Source organism: Geotrypetes seraphini, chromosome 7 (genome assembly GCF_902459505.1).
Source record: "Geotrypetes seraphini chromosome 7, aGeoSer1.1, whole genome shotgun sequence".
Lineage (NCBI taxonomy): Eukaryota > Metazoa > Chordata > Amphibia > Gymnophiona > Dermophiidae > Geotrypetes > Geotrypetes seraphini.
Window position 1 is genome coordinate 4907818 of NC_047090.1, and position 17132 is coordinate 4924949.

General features: G+C 43.8%; 1 protein-coding gene across 1 annotated transcript in view; it reads left to right on the top strand.

Moving 5' to 3' along the window:
* Positions 1-393: 393 nt before the first annotated feature.
* The window catches only part of LOC117364120, a 63008-nt gene continuing 46269 nt past the window's right edge, over positions 394-17132 (top strand). Inside the window, exons 1-2 of the mRNA XM_033952991.1 lie at positions 394-763; positions 4636-4771. Coding sequence (XP_033808882.1) covers positions 465-763; positions 4636-4771 — 435 coding nt within the window. The 5' untranslated portion in view covers positions 394-464. The remainder of the gene's footprint in view (positions 764-4635; positions 4772-17132) is intronic.

Here is a 17132-nt window from a genome sequence, read left to right on the forward strand (position 1 = left end):
TACATGAATCTAATCTATAGTAAATACATGCATGAACATTAGCAAACATTAGCAAATTGTGCCTAACATAATAAATAACATCTAAAAAAGGTTCCTTGCTAAATAAATATATTAATAATATATACAAAACAAGACATAAGAAATTGTGCAAATATGCCCATGCATGCCCCATCCTTTAAATAGATTGTAAGGGCTGTCTTGGTCTCAAATATATTATTTTTCATGTTATTTATTAAAGCTAGATAACGTTGCCTTTTTTTCAATTCATTTTTTATAAGTTTTATTAACGTCAAATTTTGATTTCATCCCCACTTTTTAAAAGCATTTGTTTATTGTGAAACATTTCACCACGTGTCTAATATCGTTCTCCTCCCCCCCCCTAGTTTCGGTTTCGTTTCTCTCCTGCAAGGATCAGAGAAAGGGGAGGAGCCTGTTCGACAGAGTGGGGTAGGAGAGGCGCAGCCATGTCGGACCCGGTGCTAGCCGCGTTCCTCACCAAGTTGCTGTGCGCTAAGGGCGGCCGCCTGGCCCTGCTCGACATCACGCAGCACCTGGATCTATCCCCGGTCCAGATCTTCGCCCTCCTGTCCGAGGAGCAGAGCCGCTTTCTGCTGCTGGAGCCCGGTCAGGACTCGGTGGACGAGACGCTGGTGCTGCCGCTCAGTCCGGTCCGCATCTGCAACGGGTACTTGAGACAGCAAGATCAGTGCCAGGGCTGCGATCGGCTGCACCTCTGCCGCTTCTTCGTCCTTGGCAAGTGCAGGTGAGTCACGGGATGGGTCTTAAGAACATAAGAAGTTGCCTCCACTGGGTCAGACCAGAGGTCCATCTCGCCCAGCGTCTATGACCTGTGAAGTAGTTTCTGACCACCTCTATGACCTACCTCTAGTTCTATCTGTACCCCTCAATCCCTTTATCCTCCAGGAACCTATCCAAACCCTCCTTGAACCCCTGTACAGAGGTCTGGCCTATCACATTCTCCGGAAGCGCGTTCCATGTGTCCACCACCCTCTGTGTAAAAAAGAATTTTCTAGCATTTGTTCTAAACCTGTCCCCTTTCAATTTCTCCGAGTGACCCCTAGTGGTTGTGGGTCCCCACAGTTTGAAGAATCTGTCCTTATTCACCTTCTCAATGCCCTTTAGGATTTTGAAGGTTTCTATCATGTCCCCTCTAAGTCTCCTCTTCTCCAGGGAGAACAGCCCCAGCATTTTTAACCTGTCAGCGTGTGAAAAATTTTCCATACCCCTTATCAGTTTAGTCGCTCTTCTCTGGACTCCCTCGAGTACCGCCATGTCCTTTTTGAGGTACGGCGACCTGTATTGAACACAGTACTCCAGGTGCGGGCGCACCATTGCGCGATACAGCGGCATGATGACTTCCTTCGTCCTGGTTGTGATACCCTTTTTGATGATGCCCAGCATTCTGTTTGCTTTCTTTGAGGCTGTCGCACATTGCGCCGATGGTTTCAGTGATGTGTCGACCATCACCCCCAGGTCCCTCTCAAGGTTACTCACCCCTAGTAGTGTTCCCCCCATTTTGTAGCTGAACATCGGGTTCTTTTTCCCTACATGCATGACCTTGCATTTCTCTACGTTAAAACTCATTTGCCACTTTTTTGCCCAGTCTTCCAGTCTCGTTAGGTCCTTTTGTAGGTCTTCACAGTCTTCCCTGTTTCTAACCCTGCTGCAGAGTTTGGTGTCATCAGCAAATTTGATAACCTCACATTTTGTCCCCGTTTCCAGATCGTTAATAAATATATTGAATAGTAGAGGTCCCAGCACCGACCCCTGTGGAACTCCGCTCGTGACCCATTGCCAATCTGAGTATTGGCCCTTGACTCCAACCCTCTGTTTCCTGCCCGCTAGCCAGTGTTTGATTCATCGGTAGATATCCCCTTGCACCCTGTGGTTCCACAGTTTTTTAAGTAGCCGTTCGTGTGGTACCTTGTCTGTTTAGTAGTTTTTAGTAGGGACCATGCTTGATCGACAGTTTTGATTTCGGCTGTCCTTTTCTTGAGCCTTTTTTTTAACCATGGCTCTCATGCTGTCGTAATTCCCTTTTCTGATTCATCCTCATTCCCCTCTGGAAGCCTACACATAGGAGGCTTACCCCCTCTAGATCAAGGTATAAGGGGGGTTGTAGTTATTTTCACGACATCGTTCACATCCAGGAGGAGTGGAAGGATGAAGGGCCATTACTCAGAAATCAAGCTTAGTAAAATTGAGAAGGCAATCGTCACTACCACCCTTAATCTAATATGACATCAGCTGCAGTAGGACTCATCAGAATAAACCATATAAAACAAAATGTGCATAATAATAATACATAAAAGCAAGAGAAAATAAACAAAAACATCAATCATAGAAATATCTGAGATTTTTTTTTTCTTTTCTTTGATTTTCATTTAAGTACATAATTGTGCTTAACAGGAAATATAAAGAAATTTCTACGGCCAATTAACTATTGGATTTAAAAATTATAAATCAAGCCAAAACTGGCTAAGAAACATTTATACCTTAATACATAGTCCTCAAATAAGGTAGAGGAGAGGAAAGAGACAAGAAAGAAATTCTTCCAGGAAAGAATACAACTTAACAATATTATTAAAGGAACTTAGAGCGGAATAACTTCGGCTTTAATTACAGCCTTGAGTTATTCTATCATTCACTGGGGTGCAAAGAAAATCCCTTTCTCTTCTAAAAAGAAACACAGCTGGCTGGCATCTCCGGGATCAAAGATGGCGCTTCCATGAGATTGATGAGAGGACACCAGGAAGCTTGCCAATAAATTACCTTGTACTCCTTCCTTTCGCTATGCTGAAGCGAAGAGGCCTCACAGCACTCCGGACCAGTAGCAGTCGGCAGTATTGACGAACTCCTGCGGCGGATGCAGGACATCACGGCGGCGGTGGCAGTTTCTCCGCTGGAGGCGCGGCAACGAGGCGAGATGCCGGCGGCTTCCTTGGGGCTTGAAACAATGCTCAGCCCCGACGCCAGAGCACTGCCCCTACAACCTCACATTACTAGCTCCCCAAGGAAGGGAGTGTTGCCAGGAGATGATGGACATTCTACCCCTGAGGCCAGAGAAGTCGATCCGGGGAGCAGAAGTTTAGGCTCTCAGTTTTCTCAAGAGAGCCTGAACTTAGAAAGTGAAGATTCAACATTTGGTGGAATAAGAACAGCCCAGACGGAACAGAGACAGGGAGAGACTGCAATTGGTGAGCAATTTGGAATAAATTTACAAGCTTTCTTACCTCAAAAACCCCAGGAAGTTACATTAGAATCCCTTTGGGATTTGATTTCTAACTTGGGAAAGACTTTTAATTCTCAATTCCAACAATTAGAAGGGAAAATTAAGAATCATGATTCTGAAATTGGGAACTTGAAAAAAGATTTAGAAGTTTCTAAATCTTTAACAAATAATCTTGAAGAAGATATAGGACTATCAAAGAAACTTCAGGAGACTTTGATTAAAGATAATATAATCTTAAGAAGGAAAATTGAATCATTGGAGAATTTTTCTAGGAATAATAACTTAAGATTGATCAACTTTCCAAAAGTTTCCACGATGACACCTAAAGATATGTTGAAACGATATCTTCAAGAAATATTGGAAATACCTGAGTCTGCATTACCACCTATTACGCAAGTGTATTATTTACCGACTAAGACTCGAGATATTCAACAAGTAATAAATCAAGATCCTATAAACATTTCAGCTATATTAGAATTATCTGATAGAGAAATGTCTGTTCCATCTACTTTACTTTACTTGCACTTACCCCTGATCTGGCATACATATACAATAGATTCACACATCACTTAATTTGGGTGCCAAAATTGTGGTGCTCTTGGTTAGAACTGCCCCTAGGGGTAAATATTCAGCCAGTGCAGTCAGGTTTTTTGTTTTTTTTTAGCCTCTGTTAGCATTATACCTGTCGTTCCTGCTTGTGCTAAGTCCAATCTCGAAATGGCTGTAATAAGCTCCAGTGGCAGTTTTGCAAGCCTGCTGCTGGAAGTTCCAGAAGCCATTTTGGGGCAGCATCCAGCATGGGCAGGAGTGAGCAGGGATTACTCTTGTCCACTAGCCACTAGTGAGTCTGACACAGCAGGCTCAGGAAGGGGCTGCATCCAGGAGTGGATTCAAGTGGGGGCTGTCACTGGCTGGTGGGTCCAACAGAGGCTGTTTTTGGTTGGGTGGGGGTTCAGGGGCAGGGTCACTTTAATTTTAGAAACCAAGCAGCCAATTTCAGGTGCATATTCAGTTTAGGAAGAAACAGAAAATCATGGTTTTTGTCAGCTTTAGCAGTGATGGTGGAGGTGAAAACAATATTGGACTTCAAGAAATCTGAAATAAGGGCAGGGGATCCTAACACACAAGGATATAAGGAGAAAGCCTAAGATCTGTAGTATTGCATCAGGAATGGGCAACTAGAGAGACCCTGTTATTTTGTAGGATTTTCTGTGTTTCTTTCTTTATCTATACTCTTGTCAAAAGTTAAAGTGCAATTTTCCAACCTTTCCCATAAAAGACAAGGTCAAACGGGAATTTGGGGAGCATTTAAATAAGGTCTAAGTATGTTTGGGTGAGATACTTGTTCCTTGGAATTATTTCTTGCTAATCTTTCCTTCCAGGTTTCGCTGCAGATTGTCCCACGATATTCACTCAGAATGCAATATACGGGTGCGGAAGGCCAATGAAATTAATGGGCTCAACGAAGAGGAGCTGCGAATGCTGTTGCTCCAGAATGATCCCTCATTTCTAACGGAGGTGAGACATACTGTTATAGGATCCCCTAGTTATAAGAACCATTGTGTTTTTAAGATCAAGCAGTGAAAATAGTTTATATTGACACTTGGACTGGGTTACAAAAGACAAAGCCTTTAGAGAAGGGAACAGGTTGCAAACTCAAGTGCACGTACACGAATGCAAGGAACCTTAGAAATAAGATGGGCGAATTAGAAGCTGTGGCACAAAAGGATAACGTTGACATTATCGGCATCACAGAAACATGGTGGACTGATGAAAATGTCTGTGATACGGTGCTACTGGGATACAAACTATACCGCAGAGACAGAGTGACTCAAAAAGAAGGAGGCATTGCCATATACGTCAAAGAGGGAATTGAATCTACTGGAGAGAACATGCCACAACAGACGGATAAGTTACGAGTCTCTATGGGTCAAAATTCTGGGAACAAATGGACCAGAAATGAGGATAGGCTTCTACTACCGACCCCCAGGGCAGTCCGAAGAAATTGATGGAGAAATTATGGAAGAGATTAAACGCAACTGCAAGGGAGGCAACGCAGTTATCATGGGCGACTTCAACTATCCGGGGATAGACTGGAATCTAGGCACCTCTGGCTGTACTAGAGAGAACAAGTTCCTGGAAACTGTAAACAGTTGCTTCCTGGAACAACTTGTCAAGGAAAATACAAGAGGAAACGCAATTCTGGACCTAATTCTAAAGGTAGAAGAGATGCTGGGAAACAGCGATCACAATACGATCCGCTTCAACCTGGAAATAGGGGCAAAACATCGGTCCAGAATGACGGCCATGGCGCTAAACTTCCGAAAAGGGAATTACGAAGGGATGAGACGCATGGTGGGAAAGAAGATTAAGTAGTGGATAAACACTTTATCCCAGGACAAGCAGGCATGATATTCTCACATGTGGGTGACATCATCTACGGAGCCCCGATGCGGACAGCTTTTTTCAAGCAAACTTGATTGAAGATTTAAGTTTGCTCTGCTGCTACACGCATGTGTGCCTTCCTGCTCCACTAGAGGGCGCATCCTCTCCTCGTGGTCTCCAGTTCAAATTTTTCCGCTGAGCCTAGAAGTCGTGTGTTTTTAGGCTCTGCCCCAACTGCCTTCTAGCACCTTGATTTTTTCCTTTCTTTATCGATTAAGTCGCTGTGCACGTTTATTTCTTGTTTTATTATTGTTCCTGCTTCGTTTTGACCGACCCGGAGGCTTCCGAGTCACCGCGGCCGCGTGGCTACTTGGGCGCGGCCAGTTTCGTTTCTATGTCCCGGCCTTTGACCGGCTTTAAAAAGTGCACCCGGTGTGAGCGGCTTCTTTCTATCACAGACCCGCATCGCCGGTGCATCCTCTGCCTGGGGGCCGCCCATCCAACAGATTCTTGCCCCCAGTGCGCCACTTTTCAGAACCGGGCCCTCTGTCGAAGGAAAGCCCGCATGGCGGATCTTTTCGCCGCCGACCAACCCACTACCTTGACCTCAGCCCCGACTACCTCGGCACCGCCTCGAGACTTGACCCCGAAGTCCTTGGGTACGCAGAAAGCCTCGGCTTCGGGTAAGTCTCCTCTTCCTTCTTCAGGTTCTGCGCCGGCGAAGAAGCCAGCCTCGGGGACACCGGCGGCGCATGGTGGAAATTCCATGCCTTCGGCCCCGGTGAAGTCCTCCAAGCCCTCGGGATGTGCCTCCACCACCCGGGAATACTCAAATTCGAGGTCGCCCTCGGTGGAGTGCACTGCGGCATCGGACATGCCCTCGATGCTGTCCGTACCCGTTTTCCAGGACTTGCTCTGGGCGATGATCTCGTCGGAGCTGTCCGCTGCGCTGGCCCAGCTACAACCAGCCTCGACCTCGACCTCGCGTGCGCCAGACCAGCCTGAGCCTCGCATCGAGCCCCCTTGGGGCAAGGTACGCCAGCCTCGCCGCATCCCATCCTCCTCGGATTCCTCGCCGAGACGCTCTCCCTCCTCCAAAGAACAAGCCCATCCCAAGATCCTTTGGGAACTAGCTACCTGGACAGATTACCTATGGTCTGACCACAAATTGTGCAATTTCCACCTCAACTGGCAAGCAAGACGTCACCTACCCAATCCAAAGACGACAAAAAGGCCTAAGAAGGTAATTTCCACAAGAGGCTTAATTAACCCAGTGGAATTCTGGTCCCACTACGACATCCCTTACAACCCAGACCCCGACTCCTTTACGGTTGACGCCTGGATAAACATGAGCACACAATGGCCCCCTATAAAACTAAGAAAATGAGAAACAAAATTCTGGACGGCTGGTTTGATGCCGAACTTGGATCAGTAAAACGTGGACTTCGAAAACTGGAAAGACTATGGCTGAAATCCAACGACAGCAAAAACAGAGCCAACTGGAGAACAAAACTAAAAGACTACAAACATCTGATAATCACCAAACGCACTAATTTCTACGCCCAAAAAATCGGTTCTCCTAACCCTGATATCAAAAACCTATTCAAAATAGTCAACCACCTCTACGATACTCAGTCCCTTACCCGCCTTTCCTCAGACTCCCCCCCACCGGCCAACGACCTGGCTGTGTTTTTTCAATAACAAAATCTCCAATCTCAGATCTACCCTTCCTACAACCTCCACCAACCATCTGAACTATCTTGATGCTCAGTTCCATGAATACGAAACCAGGACTGATTTGTACTGGAACAACTTCACCACCCCCTCCTGGCAACAATTCTGCAAATTCTACTCAAAATAGGTCAATTCCCACTGCAAACTAGATTGCTGTCCACCAAATGTAATGAAAGTTACCCCAACCTCCTTCAAAGCCAAGTTATATACCTGGCTCTCCTCCCAGCTTCAATCAGGCTCATTTCCTGAGGACGTAGGCCAGATACTTATTACTCCAATTGTAAAAAACCCCAAGGACTCCATCTCCCTTATATCCAACTACAGACCCATTGCGAACATACCCTTCTTTACAAAGCTGATGGAAGGTCTGGTCAACCAAGATTTAACAACCTATCTGGACAAATTCAACATTCTAAACGATAACCAGTCAGGCTTTCGCTCCGGTCACAGCACTGAAACTATCATCGCTTCTCTGGTAGACTACCTTCATAACCTGTTAAGTCAAGGCACAAGCGCACTAGTCCTGCAATTTGATCTCAGTAGTGCCTTCGACTTGGTCGATCATGCCATTCTCCTGGACTGTCTGGAATCTATCGGTCTCTCAGGCAACGTGTTAAAATTGTTCCAGGGTTTCCTAGGTAAACGCTCTTACCAAGTTTACAGTGACAATTCCCATTTCGCCAGCTGGGCCAACACCTACGGAGTCCTGCAGGGCTCTCCCCTGTCCCCCACGCTGTTCAACATCTACCTGGTCACTCTAGGTAATCTACTGCAAAGCTTGAAGATCAGATTCTACATCTATGCCGATGACAAACAAACAACAGATATACTCTCATACCTCAACACTTTATCCTATCAAATTCTCAACCCAGAACCCACACACGAAAAAGGTCATCAACTTGATATAGCAGCTTACTCATCTCCAAATCAAAACACACAAAACATCTACATCTCAAACGGGTCCTGGCACCCTACTCTATGGTCAGACCATTTCAAATATTCATTCACTATCAACTGGGCTCAAAATAACAACAAACCCACCCCAAAGAAAACACTCATCAAATTCAGACCGAAAATCGAACCTCACACATTCTGGAACACAGTCGACCCCGAAATCGACCCCAACAACCCCAAAGAATTCATAAACAGCTGGAGGACCCTCAGTGAATCCACACTAAACGAACTTGCTCCAATAAAAAACAAAAACAAAATAGACAGACCATCTAATAAATGGTTCGACAACGAACTTCTACAACTAAAAAGAAAATGCAGACAATTAGAAAGGTCATGGAAAAAACAAAAACACAACAACATCAAAGATGAATGGAAAATCCTAATCAAACAATACAATACCAAACTGAAGGAAAAACGAAAAAACTACTACTCCAAACTCATCAGCACAGAAAAACCAGACACAAGAATACTTTTTGACATCTTAAGAAATCTCACCGATACCAAACCATTTCTCGCCACCCAAGGAAACCAAACCCCCACAGCCACCCAATTAGCGGATCACTTCAAACGCAAAATCATCACAACCAGATCCACATTCAACAATTCAAGAATCAACATAGAAGAAATACGAATTAATCCCAAAACAGATGAAGCAATCCCAGCAGACAGGATATGGACAAACTTCCCAAAGATACAATGGTCAGACTTGAACAGGCTTTACAAAAAATACAGCAAATCCTCATGTGACTTGAACAACTGTCCCTCATACTTACTAGCAACAGCTTCCACCAAATTTAAAGCTAGCCTCACACTATGGCTTCAAACAACACTAAGTGAAGGTCATTTCCCACCGGAATTAGGAGAAATCATAATTACACCTATCCTAAAAGATCCCAAAGGTCCTATAGATAATCCTGCAAACTATAGACCAATCGCTTCAATCCCTCTATACATTAAAATAACAGAAGGCCTTGTCGCACAACACCTCTCCAACTACCTTGAAGACCATCACATACTACATCCATCACAATCTGGATTCAGATCCAACCACAGCACAGAAACTCTATTGGTATCACTATTAGACATTGCCCGACAACACCTCAGCAAAGGAAACAAGCTGCTTCTCATTCAACTCGATCTCTCTGCAGCATTCGACCTAGTTGACCATCACACACTACTCCAGATATTAGACGCAATAGGAATTTCAGGTAATGTTCACAAATGGTTCCAAAGCTTCCTCAAAACACGAACATACAAAGTCAAATCAAAAGAGCACATATCCGACCCATGGTCAAACCCATGTGGAGTACCACAAGGATCACCATTATCACCCATATTATTCAACCTCTTCATAGCATCCCTAGGCATAACCCTAGACGCCCTAAACACAGTATCATTCAGCTACGCAGATGATATAACTATCCTCCTCCCCTTTAATATTCAAGACCCCTTATCCACAAACTACCTGAAAATGATAATGGAAACGGTAGAAAAATGGATGTCAAGTCATAAACTAAAACTGAACTCGGAAAAAACTAAATTCCTACTACTGGAAAGGGAAAAAAAAACCATCTCTCACAGAACTAGAAGTAAACACAATCAAGTACCCAATGCAAAGCACACTCAAAATCCTGGGAATCCTACTAGACAGAAATTGCACAATGCAGTCTCAAATCCACAAAATCATCCAAAGAGCATTCTTCACAATACGTAACCTAAGAAAAATAAGAAAATTCTTCAACAAAGATCAATACAAGATATTAGTACAATCCCTAGTACTGAGTATTGTAGATTACTGTAACAGCCTATACCTATCATGCCCAAATTACATGATAAAACAATTACAGACAGTTCAGAACACAGCCCTCAGAATCATCTACTCACTAGGCAAATACGACCACATCACCAAAGCATACTTAGACTCACACTGGCTACCAATAAAAGCAAGATCTCAGTTCAAATTCTACTGTCTACTATACAAGGTAATACATGGAACAGCACCCAGCTACCTAAACAACAGACTACACCGTAACCTCTCACACAGATCAAGGAGAACCCAGAGCCTATTCACTCACCCCCCTCTCAAAGGAACACGACGAAAGAAACTATACGACAGCCTTTTAGCGACACAGGCAGCAAAGATCGATACTACCATCACCAATCTACTGACCAAATCAATAGACATTAAAGCATTCCGAAAAGAAATCAAAACTCATCTCTTCAAAAAACACTTCCCATCATCATAACCTCACAAAAGTTTAAGATAATGCTCTCATGACTACCCAAACACCACCACCAGCAACACCCGAATCCGAACAGTATTATCTCTACTCGTCTAAACAACAGAATCCGGACAATATTATCTCTATTCGTCTAAATAACCTATCACTATCTACTATCTACTACCAATTTATCCTGGAAAAGTCCAGAACAACAATTGTAACTTAACGCATTCTTGTTTATATGTACTGCAATGCTACTGGAAATGTCCAGTCTTCTAACTTGTAATCCGCTTAGAACCGCAAGGCACAAGCGGAATAGAAATCACTTATGTAATGTAATGTAATGTAATGTAATGTAATGACATCACCTTAATCTTTCCCCTAACCAACATAACCCCTGAAATAAACAATCTCCTAGCAACAATCCTAACGCAAATCGAACTATGGATGGCCGATTTCAAACTGAAACTCAACTCAGATAAAACCAAATTCTTCCTGGCGAGTCCAAACGACAAAATCAAAGACCCTTCAATCTCCCTGAATGGTCAAGTATTTCCCATAACAAACTCCTTAAAAATACTAGGAGTGACTCTCGACCGTAACCTTACCTTTGAGACCCACACAGACCTTTTGGTCAGAAAAGGCTTCTCCACCCTATGGAAGCTAAGATCCATCAGAAAGTACTTCGACACCCCCTCATTCCACTTACTTGTGCAATCCTCCATCTTAAGTCTACTCAACTACTGCAATATCATCTACCTGGGATCTTTCAAAAAAACCACTCAAAGATTGCGAATCATCCAAAACATGGCAATCCGACTAATCTTCGGACTAAAAAAATGGGAACACATAACTCCCTACTACCAAAAACTTCACTGGCTACCCTTGGAAGCAAGAGTGCAATTCAAGTTCGCCTGTTTCTGTTTCAAATAATAATAAAAGAACAAGAGGACACTTGGAAAAGTTGAAAGGGGACAGATTTAAAACGAATGCTAGGAAGTTCTTCTTTACCCAACGAGTGGTGGACACCTGGAATGCGCTTCCAGAGGGAGTAATAGGGCAGAGTACAGTACAGGGGTTTAAGAAAGGATTGGACAATTTCCTGTTGGAAAAGGGGATAGAGGGGTATAAATAGAGGATTACTGCACAGGTCCTGGACCTGTTGGGCCGCCGCGTGAGCGGACTGCTGGGCATGATGGACCTCAGGTCTGACCCAGCAGAGGCATTGCTTATGTTCTTATGTTCTTATGTTAAATCCATCCTTGGCTCAGCCCCCCTATACATTTTATCCTAGACCGCCCATCCAAACACACACGCAGAACCCACCTGTTTAGCTATCCTACTTTAAAGGCCTGCCGTTACAAAAGATATCTAAATAAAACTCTTGCCTTTCAAGCAGGTCAGCTCAATAACTGGCTGGCCCACATCATCGCACGCATCTCATCCTACCTAAACTTCAGGAAAGTACTAAAAACTAATCTATTTACCAGATTTACAACCTAAGACCTCTATGCCCTACCCATGGCCCCTTTTATCTCACCATGTCCTGCTTCCCATTAAACTGCATCTTCATCGGCTGATTGTACCCTCTATGTTTTTTACCTAAATGCCTACATCCACTATCTGTACCCCCTTTGTTATACCTACATTCTTAGCTTTAACCTTTATGCAGATTGTCTTGACCTTCTTTACTGTACCTTTTTTGCTCTGATTGTACCTATTTCTCTGATTGTTCCATCTTTCGCCGATTGTACCATTTTCGCTGATTGCTCCAATTTTCACTGATTGTACCATTGTAACATTTCGCTGATTGTCCAGTCCTTCTTCATTGTAAACCGCCTCGAACTGGCTTTGGCGGTATATAAGAAATAAATTTATTATTATTATTACTGGAAGGATGCATTCTCCCGCACACCCTCCTTCTAAGCTGCCAGTGCTGCCGCCCTAATTGCTGTGCTTGGAGTTATACGTCTCCCTTCCTCCCAACCTCAGCACCACTACCGGCAACATACCTTATAACGAACTGCTAGGAGGTTCGTGAGAGAACTCTGACATCACAGGCACACTTTCTTTTTTCCCCTTGCAACTTGATTTCTAAATGGGAACTGGATTATTTGCGATTTCCGTTGGTGTTTGCAAACTGGGAGGAGGTGGATTGAGAGAAGAGGTGCAGGGAGGTTTGCTGCAGAGGGGAGAGGAGCGTGCCTGAGCTCCGGGCCCCTGTGAGCCTTAGAAAACATTACCATCCCGAATGGTGGAGGAATGAACGGGAAGCAGTTTGGTCGAGGCAAAAAAACCCAGTGCACACAAGAGTAAAAGAGCGGAAAGCTTGGATCCGGCATGTGCAGACTGACACCAGGAGGTGGAGGAGGAGCAGCAGCAGTGGCAGACGCTTCAGGGTGTTCACTCTGCCTGATTGAGAGCCCTGTCCTGGGGTTTGGTGTGACTGTATTTCTAATGCTTGGAAATGTATTAAAAAGGGGAAAGACGCATCAGATTGGGCCCGCAAAAAGCATGAGAACAACCCTTCACAAATTGAGGCGAATTTGAACCCGCCTTTGTGTAATTGCAGTGGCAGCACCGGGCCTGAGATGTGGCGAGTGAATGGCGTTCTGAGGAGGGGAGTGGCGAAATGAGAAAGCCTTTATGGGGGGGAGGGGGAAGAAGAAGATCCTTTCAGTCCATACTGGTTATTGTTTTTATTATTTATTTTGGATTTCTGTCCTTGTTAAACACAGGAGTTATGAAGTCATCTTTTGTACCTGGACCGAACAGGACTACAAAACTAGTGGGGATCTGATGGTTTTATTTAATGGTAAAGATGATAAAAAGTTGAAGGATTATACTAGTTGTTCTGTTGTAGATTGACAATGTTCATATATTGGTGTGTGGTTGGTTTAAGGGGAACCTTTGTAGAGAGTGGGGTGGGGGTTGGGATGAATGGTTTTGTAAGACGGGTGGGAGGGGGGTGGGTATGGAATATAATGATTCTTTATAGTTATTTGGATTATCTACTCATTCAATATTAATTTATTCATTTGGGTTTGACAGTGCATGAATGTGAATGAAATAGCTTTTTGAGTAACTTTTATTGTTGGTTATTAATTTAAGTTGATGATTTAATTTTGGAGTATATGGAAAAGAACTTGTTTTGGTTGGCTGTGTTTTAATAGATCAAATGCAGGGAATGATATATATTTTTGTCCATACAGGTTGTTCTGTTGTAGAGTGATTTAGGTAATGTTACTAATATTAACTGAATATAATGGGGTGTATTGCAAAGATATTGAGAGGGGAGGGGGGTTTCTGTGGCTCTTTTTAAGGTTTGTTATTTATTTATAGAGTTATAGTTTTTTAAGACTTTCAGAGCAATAATTTATTTTGGGATTAAGCTATAAAGATTATCTCATATATATTATAAATCATTAATCAGTAGTGTCATATGAGAAGTTGATTCATGTAGTAATCTGTAAGGGATACAAGGTTGAATTTTGAAAAGAATTTAAAGAAGGCCTGAGAGTTACCAAACTAAATAGGTGCTTTCAAGGGTTCGTATTATATATGGAGTAGGGGGGGAGGGATTATTTAAAGGGGTATAAGGATGTGTAATGTTTATATAATGCTAGTAAGGATTATATTTTTTGGTCACATTTTTGCTAGAATATACATGACAATGAAATTGTTTTCATTAAATGTCAATGGCCTTAATCATCCAATTAAGAGGAAAAAAACTCTTAATTTCTTGAAACAACAAGATGCAGATATATATTACATTATCCCAGGACAAGCAGGCAGCTCTATACATTAAAGAGGACATCAAAACCACCAGGATCACAGATGCCAAGTACACCGGGGAGTCCCTCTGGGTAAACCTGGCAAGAGGCAGAGAAAAATGCCTGTATCTAGGTGTGGTTTACAGACCCCCAAGACAACTGGAAGACATGGACGCAGAATTAATTGAAGACATAGAGAATATCACTCTACGAGGAGAAGCTGTACTGCTAGGGGACTTCAATATGCCTAATGGTAACGGAGCCCACTAGGGCCCAGGCGATCCTCGACCTGGTACTCACCAACGGGGAAAGCATTTCAGAGGTCTCAGTAGGAGATATGCTAGCCTCCAGCGACCACAATATAGTATGGTTCGACCTTAGGAAAGGCTTCCCTAGATCAAACACGAAAACAAAGGTACTCAATTTCCGGGGCACAGACTTCGCACGCATGGGAGATTTCGTCCATCAGACGCTGCAGGACCAAGCGGAGACCGATGATGTAGAAGCTAAGTGGTTAACACTGAAATCAACCATACATGAAGCAACTAGCCGCTTCATAAAATCAGTAAATAAACGACAAAGAAACAATAAACCCCAATGGTTCACCGCGGAGATCTCGCACCTCATTAAGGAGAAGAAAAAAGCGTTTCTCTCCTACAAGCGCACGGAGAAAAGAGAGGCAAAAGTAGAATATAGGACCAGGTCTACAGTGGTCAAAATGGCAGTTAGGGAAGCAAAACTTCGAGTGGAAGAAATTCTGGCAAAAAACATTAAAAAGGGGGACAAATCCTTCTTCAGGTATATTAGTGACAGAAAAAGGAACACAAGCGGGATAGTACGCCTTAGAAGACCGGACGGAAGTTACGTGGAAGCAGATTCCGATAAAGCCGAACTACTGAATGAATACTTCTGCTCAGTCTTCACCTGTGAGGCACCGGGACACGGTCCCCAGTTGAAGGCAACACAAAGCACAGAAGACCCGTTTCAGAATTTTGAGTTCACACCAGGTGAAGTTTACAGTGAACTGGCAAGACTCAAGGTGAACAAAGCCATGGGACCAGACAATTTGCACCCAAGAATGCTCAGAGAATTGAGTGATGTCCTGGCGAAACCGTTGGCTGAGCTATTCAATCTCTCCCTAAGTAAGGGGAAAGTTCCCCTGGACTGGAAATTAGCTAATGTCGTTCCTCTGCATAAAAAGGGTTGCAGGGCAGAGGCTGCGAATTATAGACCGGTGAGTCTCACATCAATAGTGTGCAAACTCATGGAAACACTAATTAAAAGCAAATTGGACACGATCTTGAATGAAGGGAATCTTCGGGATCCCAGTCAGCATGGATTCACCAAGGGTAGGTCCTGCCAATCCAATCTCATCAGTTTCTTTGACTGGGTAACAAGAAAGTTGGACTTGGGAGAGTCTTTGGACGTCGTGTACCTGGACTTCAGGAAAGCTTTTGACAGTGTCCCACACCGCAGGCTGCTAAGCAAGATGGAATCGATGGGGTTAGGAGAGACACTAACTGCATGGGTCAATGATTGGCTGAGTGGCAGACTTCAGAGGGTGGTGGTTAATGGTACCCTCTCTAAAACATCGGAGGTGACCAGTGGAGTGCCGCAGGGCTCGGTCCTGGGTCCACTCCTTTTCAATATATTCATAGGAGATCTGACTCAAGGGCTTCAAGGTAAAATAACACTATTCGCCGATGACGCCAAACTATGTAATATAGTAAGTGAATGCAGTTTACAGAATTATATGGTGCAGGACCTGCTTACATTGGAAAGTTGGTCCTCAGCCTGGCAGCTAGGCTTCAATGCTAAGAAATGTAAGGTCATGCACCTCGGAAGCGGAAATCCATGCAGGACGTACTTCTTGAACGGAGAAACTTTAACTAGGACTTCAGCAGAACGAGATTTAGGAGTAATCATCAGTGCAGACATGAAAACTGCCAATCAAGTGGAGAAGGCTTCATCTAAGGCAAGGCAGATATTGGGTTGTATCAATAGAAGTTTCGTCAGCCGAAAGCCTGAAGTCATAATGCCGTTGTACAGGGCCATGGTGAGACCTCATCTGGAGTACTGTGTGCAATTCTGGAGGCCACATTACAGTAAAGATGTGCGCAGAATTGAATCGGTTCAACGGACGGCCACCAGGATGATCTCGGGGCTCAAGGGTCTCTCGTACGAAGAGAGACTGAACAAATTGCAGCTCTACACTCTTGAGGAACGTAAGAAGAGGGGAGACATGATCGAAACATTTAAGTACCTCACGGGACGTGTCGAAGTGGAAGATGATATTTTCTTTCTCAAGGGACCCTCGGCCACAAGAGGGCACCCGCTCAAACTCAGGGGCGGAAAATTTCATGGCGACACCAGAAAGTATTTCTTCACACAGAGAGTGGTTGATCATTGGAACAAGCTTCCAGTGCAGGTGATCGAGGCAGACAGCGTGCCAGACTTTAAGAATAAATGGGATACCCATGTGGGATCCCTACGAGGGTCAAGATAAGGAAATTGGATCATTAGGGCATAGACAGGGGGTGGGTAAGCAGAGTGGGCAGACTTGATGGTGATATTTCCACTCTCTATCAGTTAATTAAAAAAAAAAAAAAAAAAAGTTACGCCCGCTTTTGCATTCATTTTGGAACACCCCTCGTATTTTGCACACCACCTAGAGGTTCCTTGATAGGTGGTATATAAAGTATTGAACAAACTTATAAAATCTGGACAGAACAACCTTTATAGAATATTAGCTTAGCATTAGAGAATGACATGGTGACAAAATTCATCACCGTTCCCGTCCCCGCGGATAAC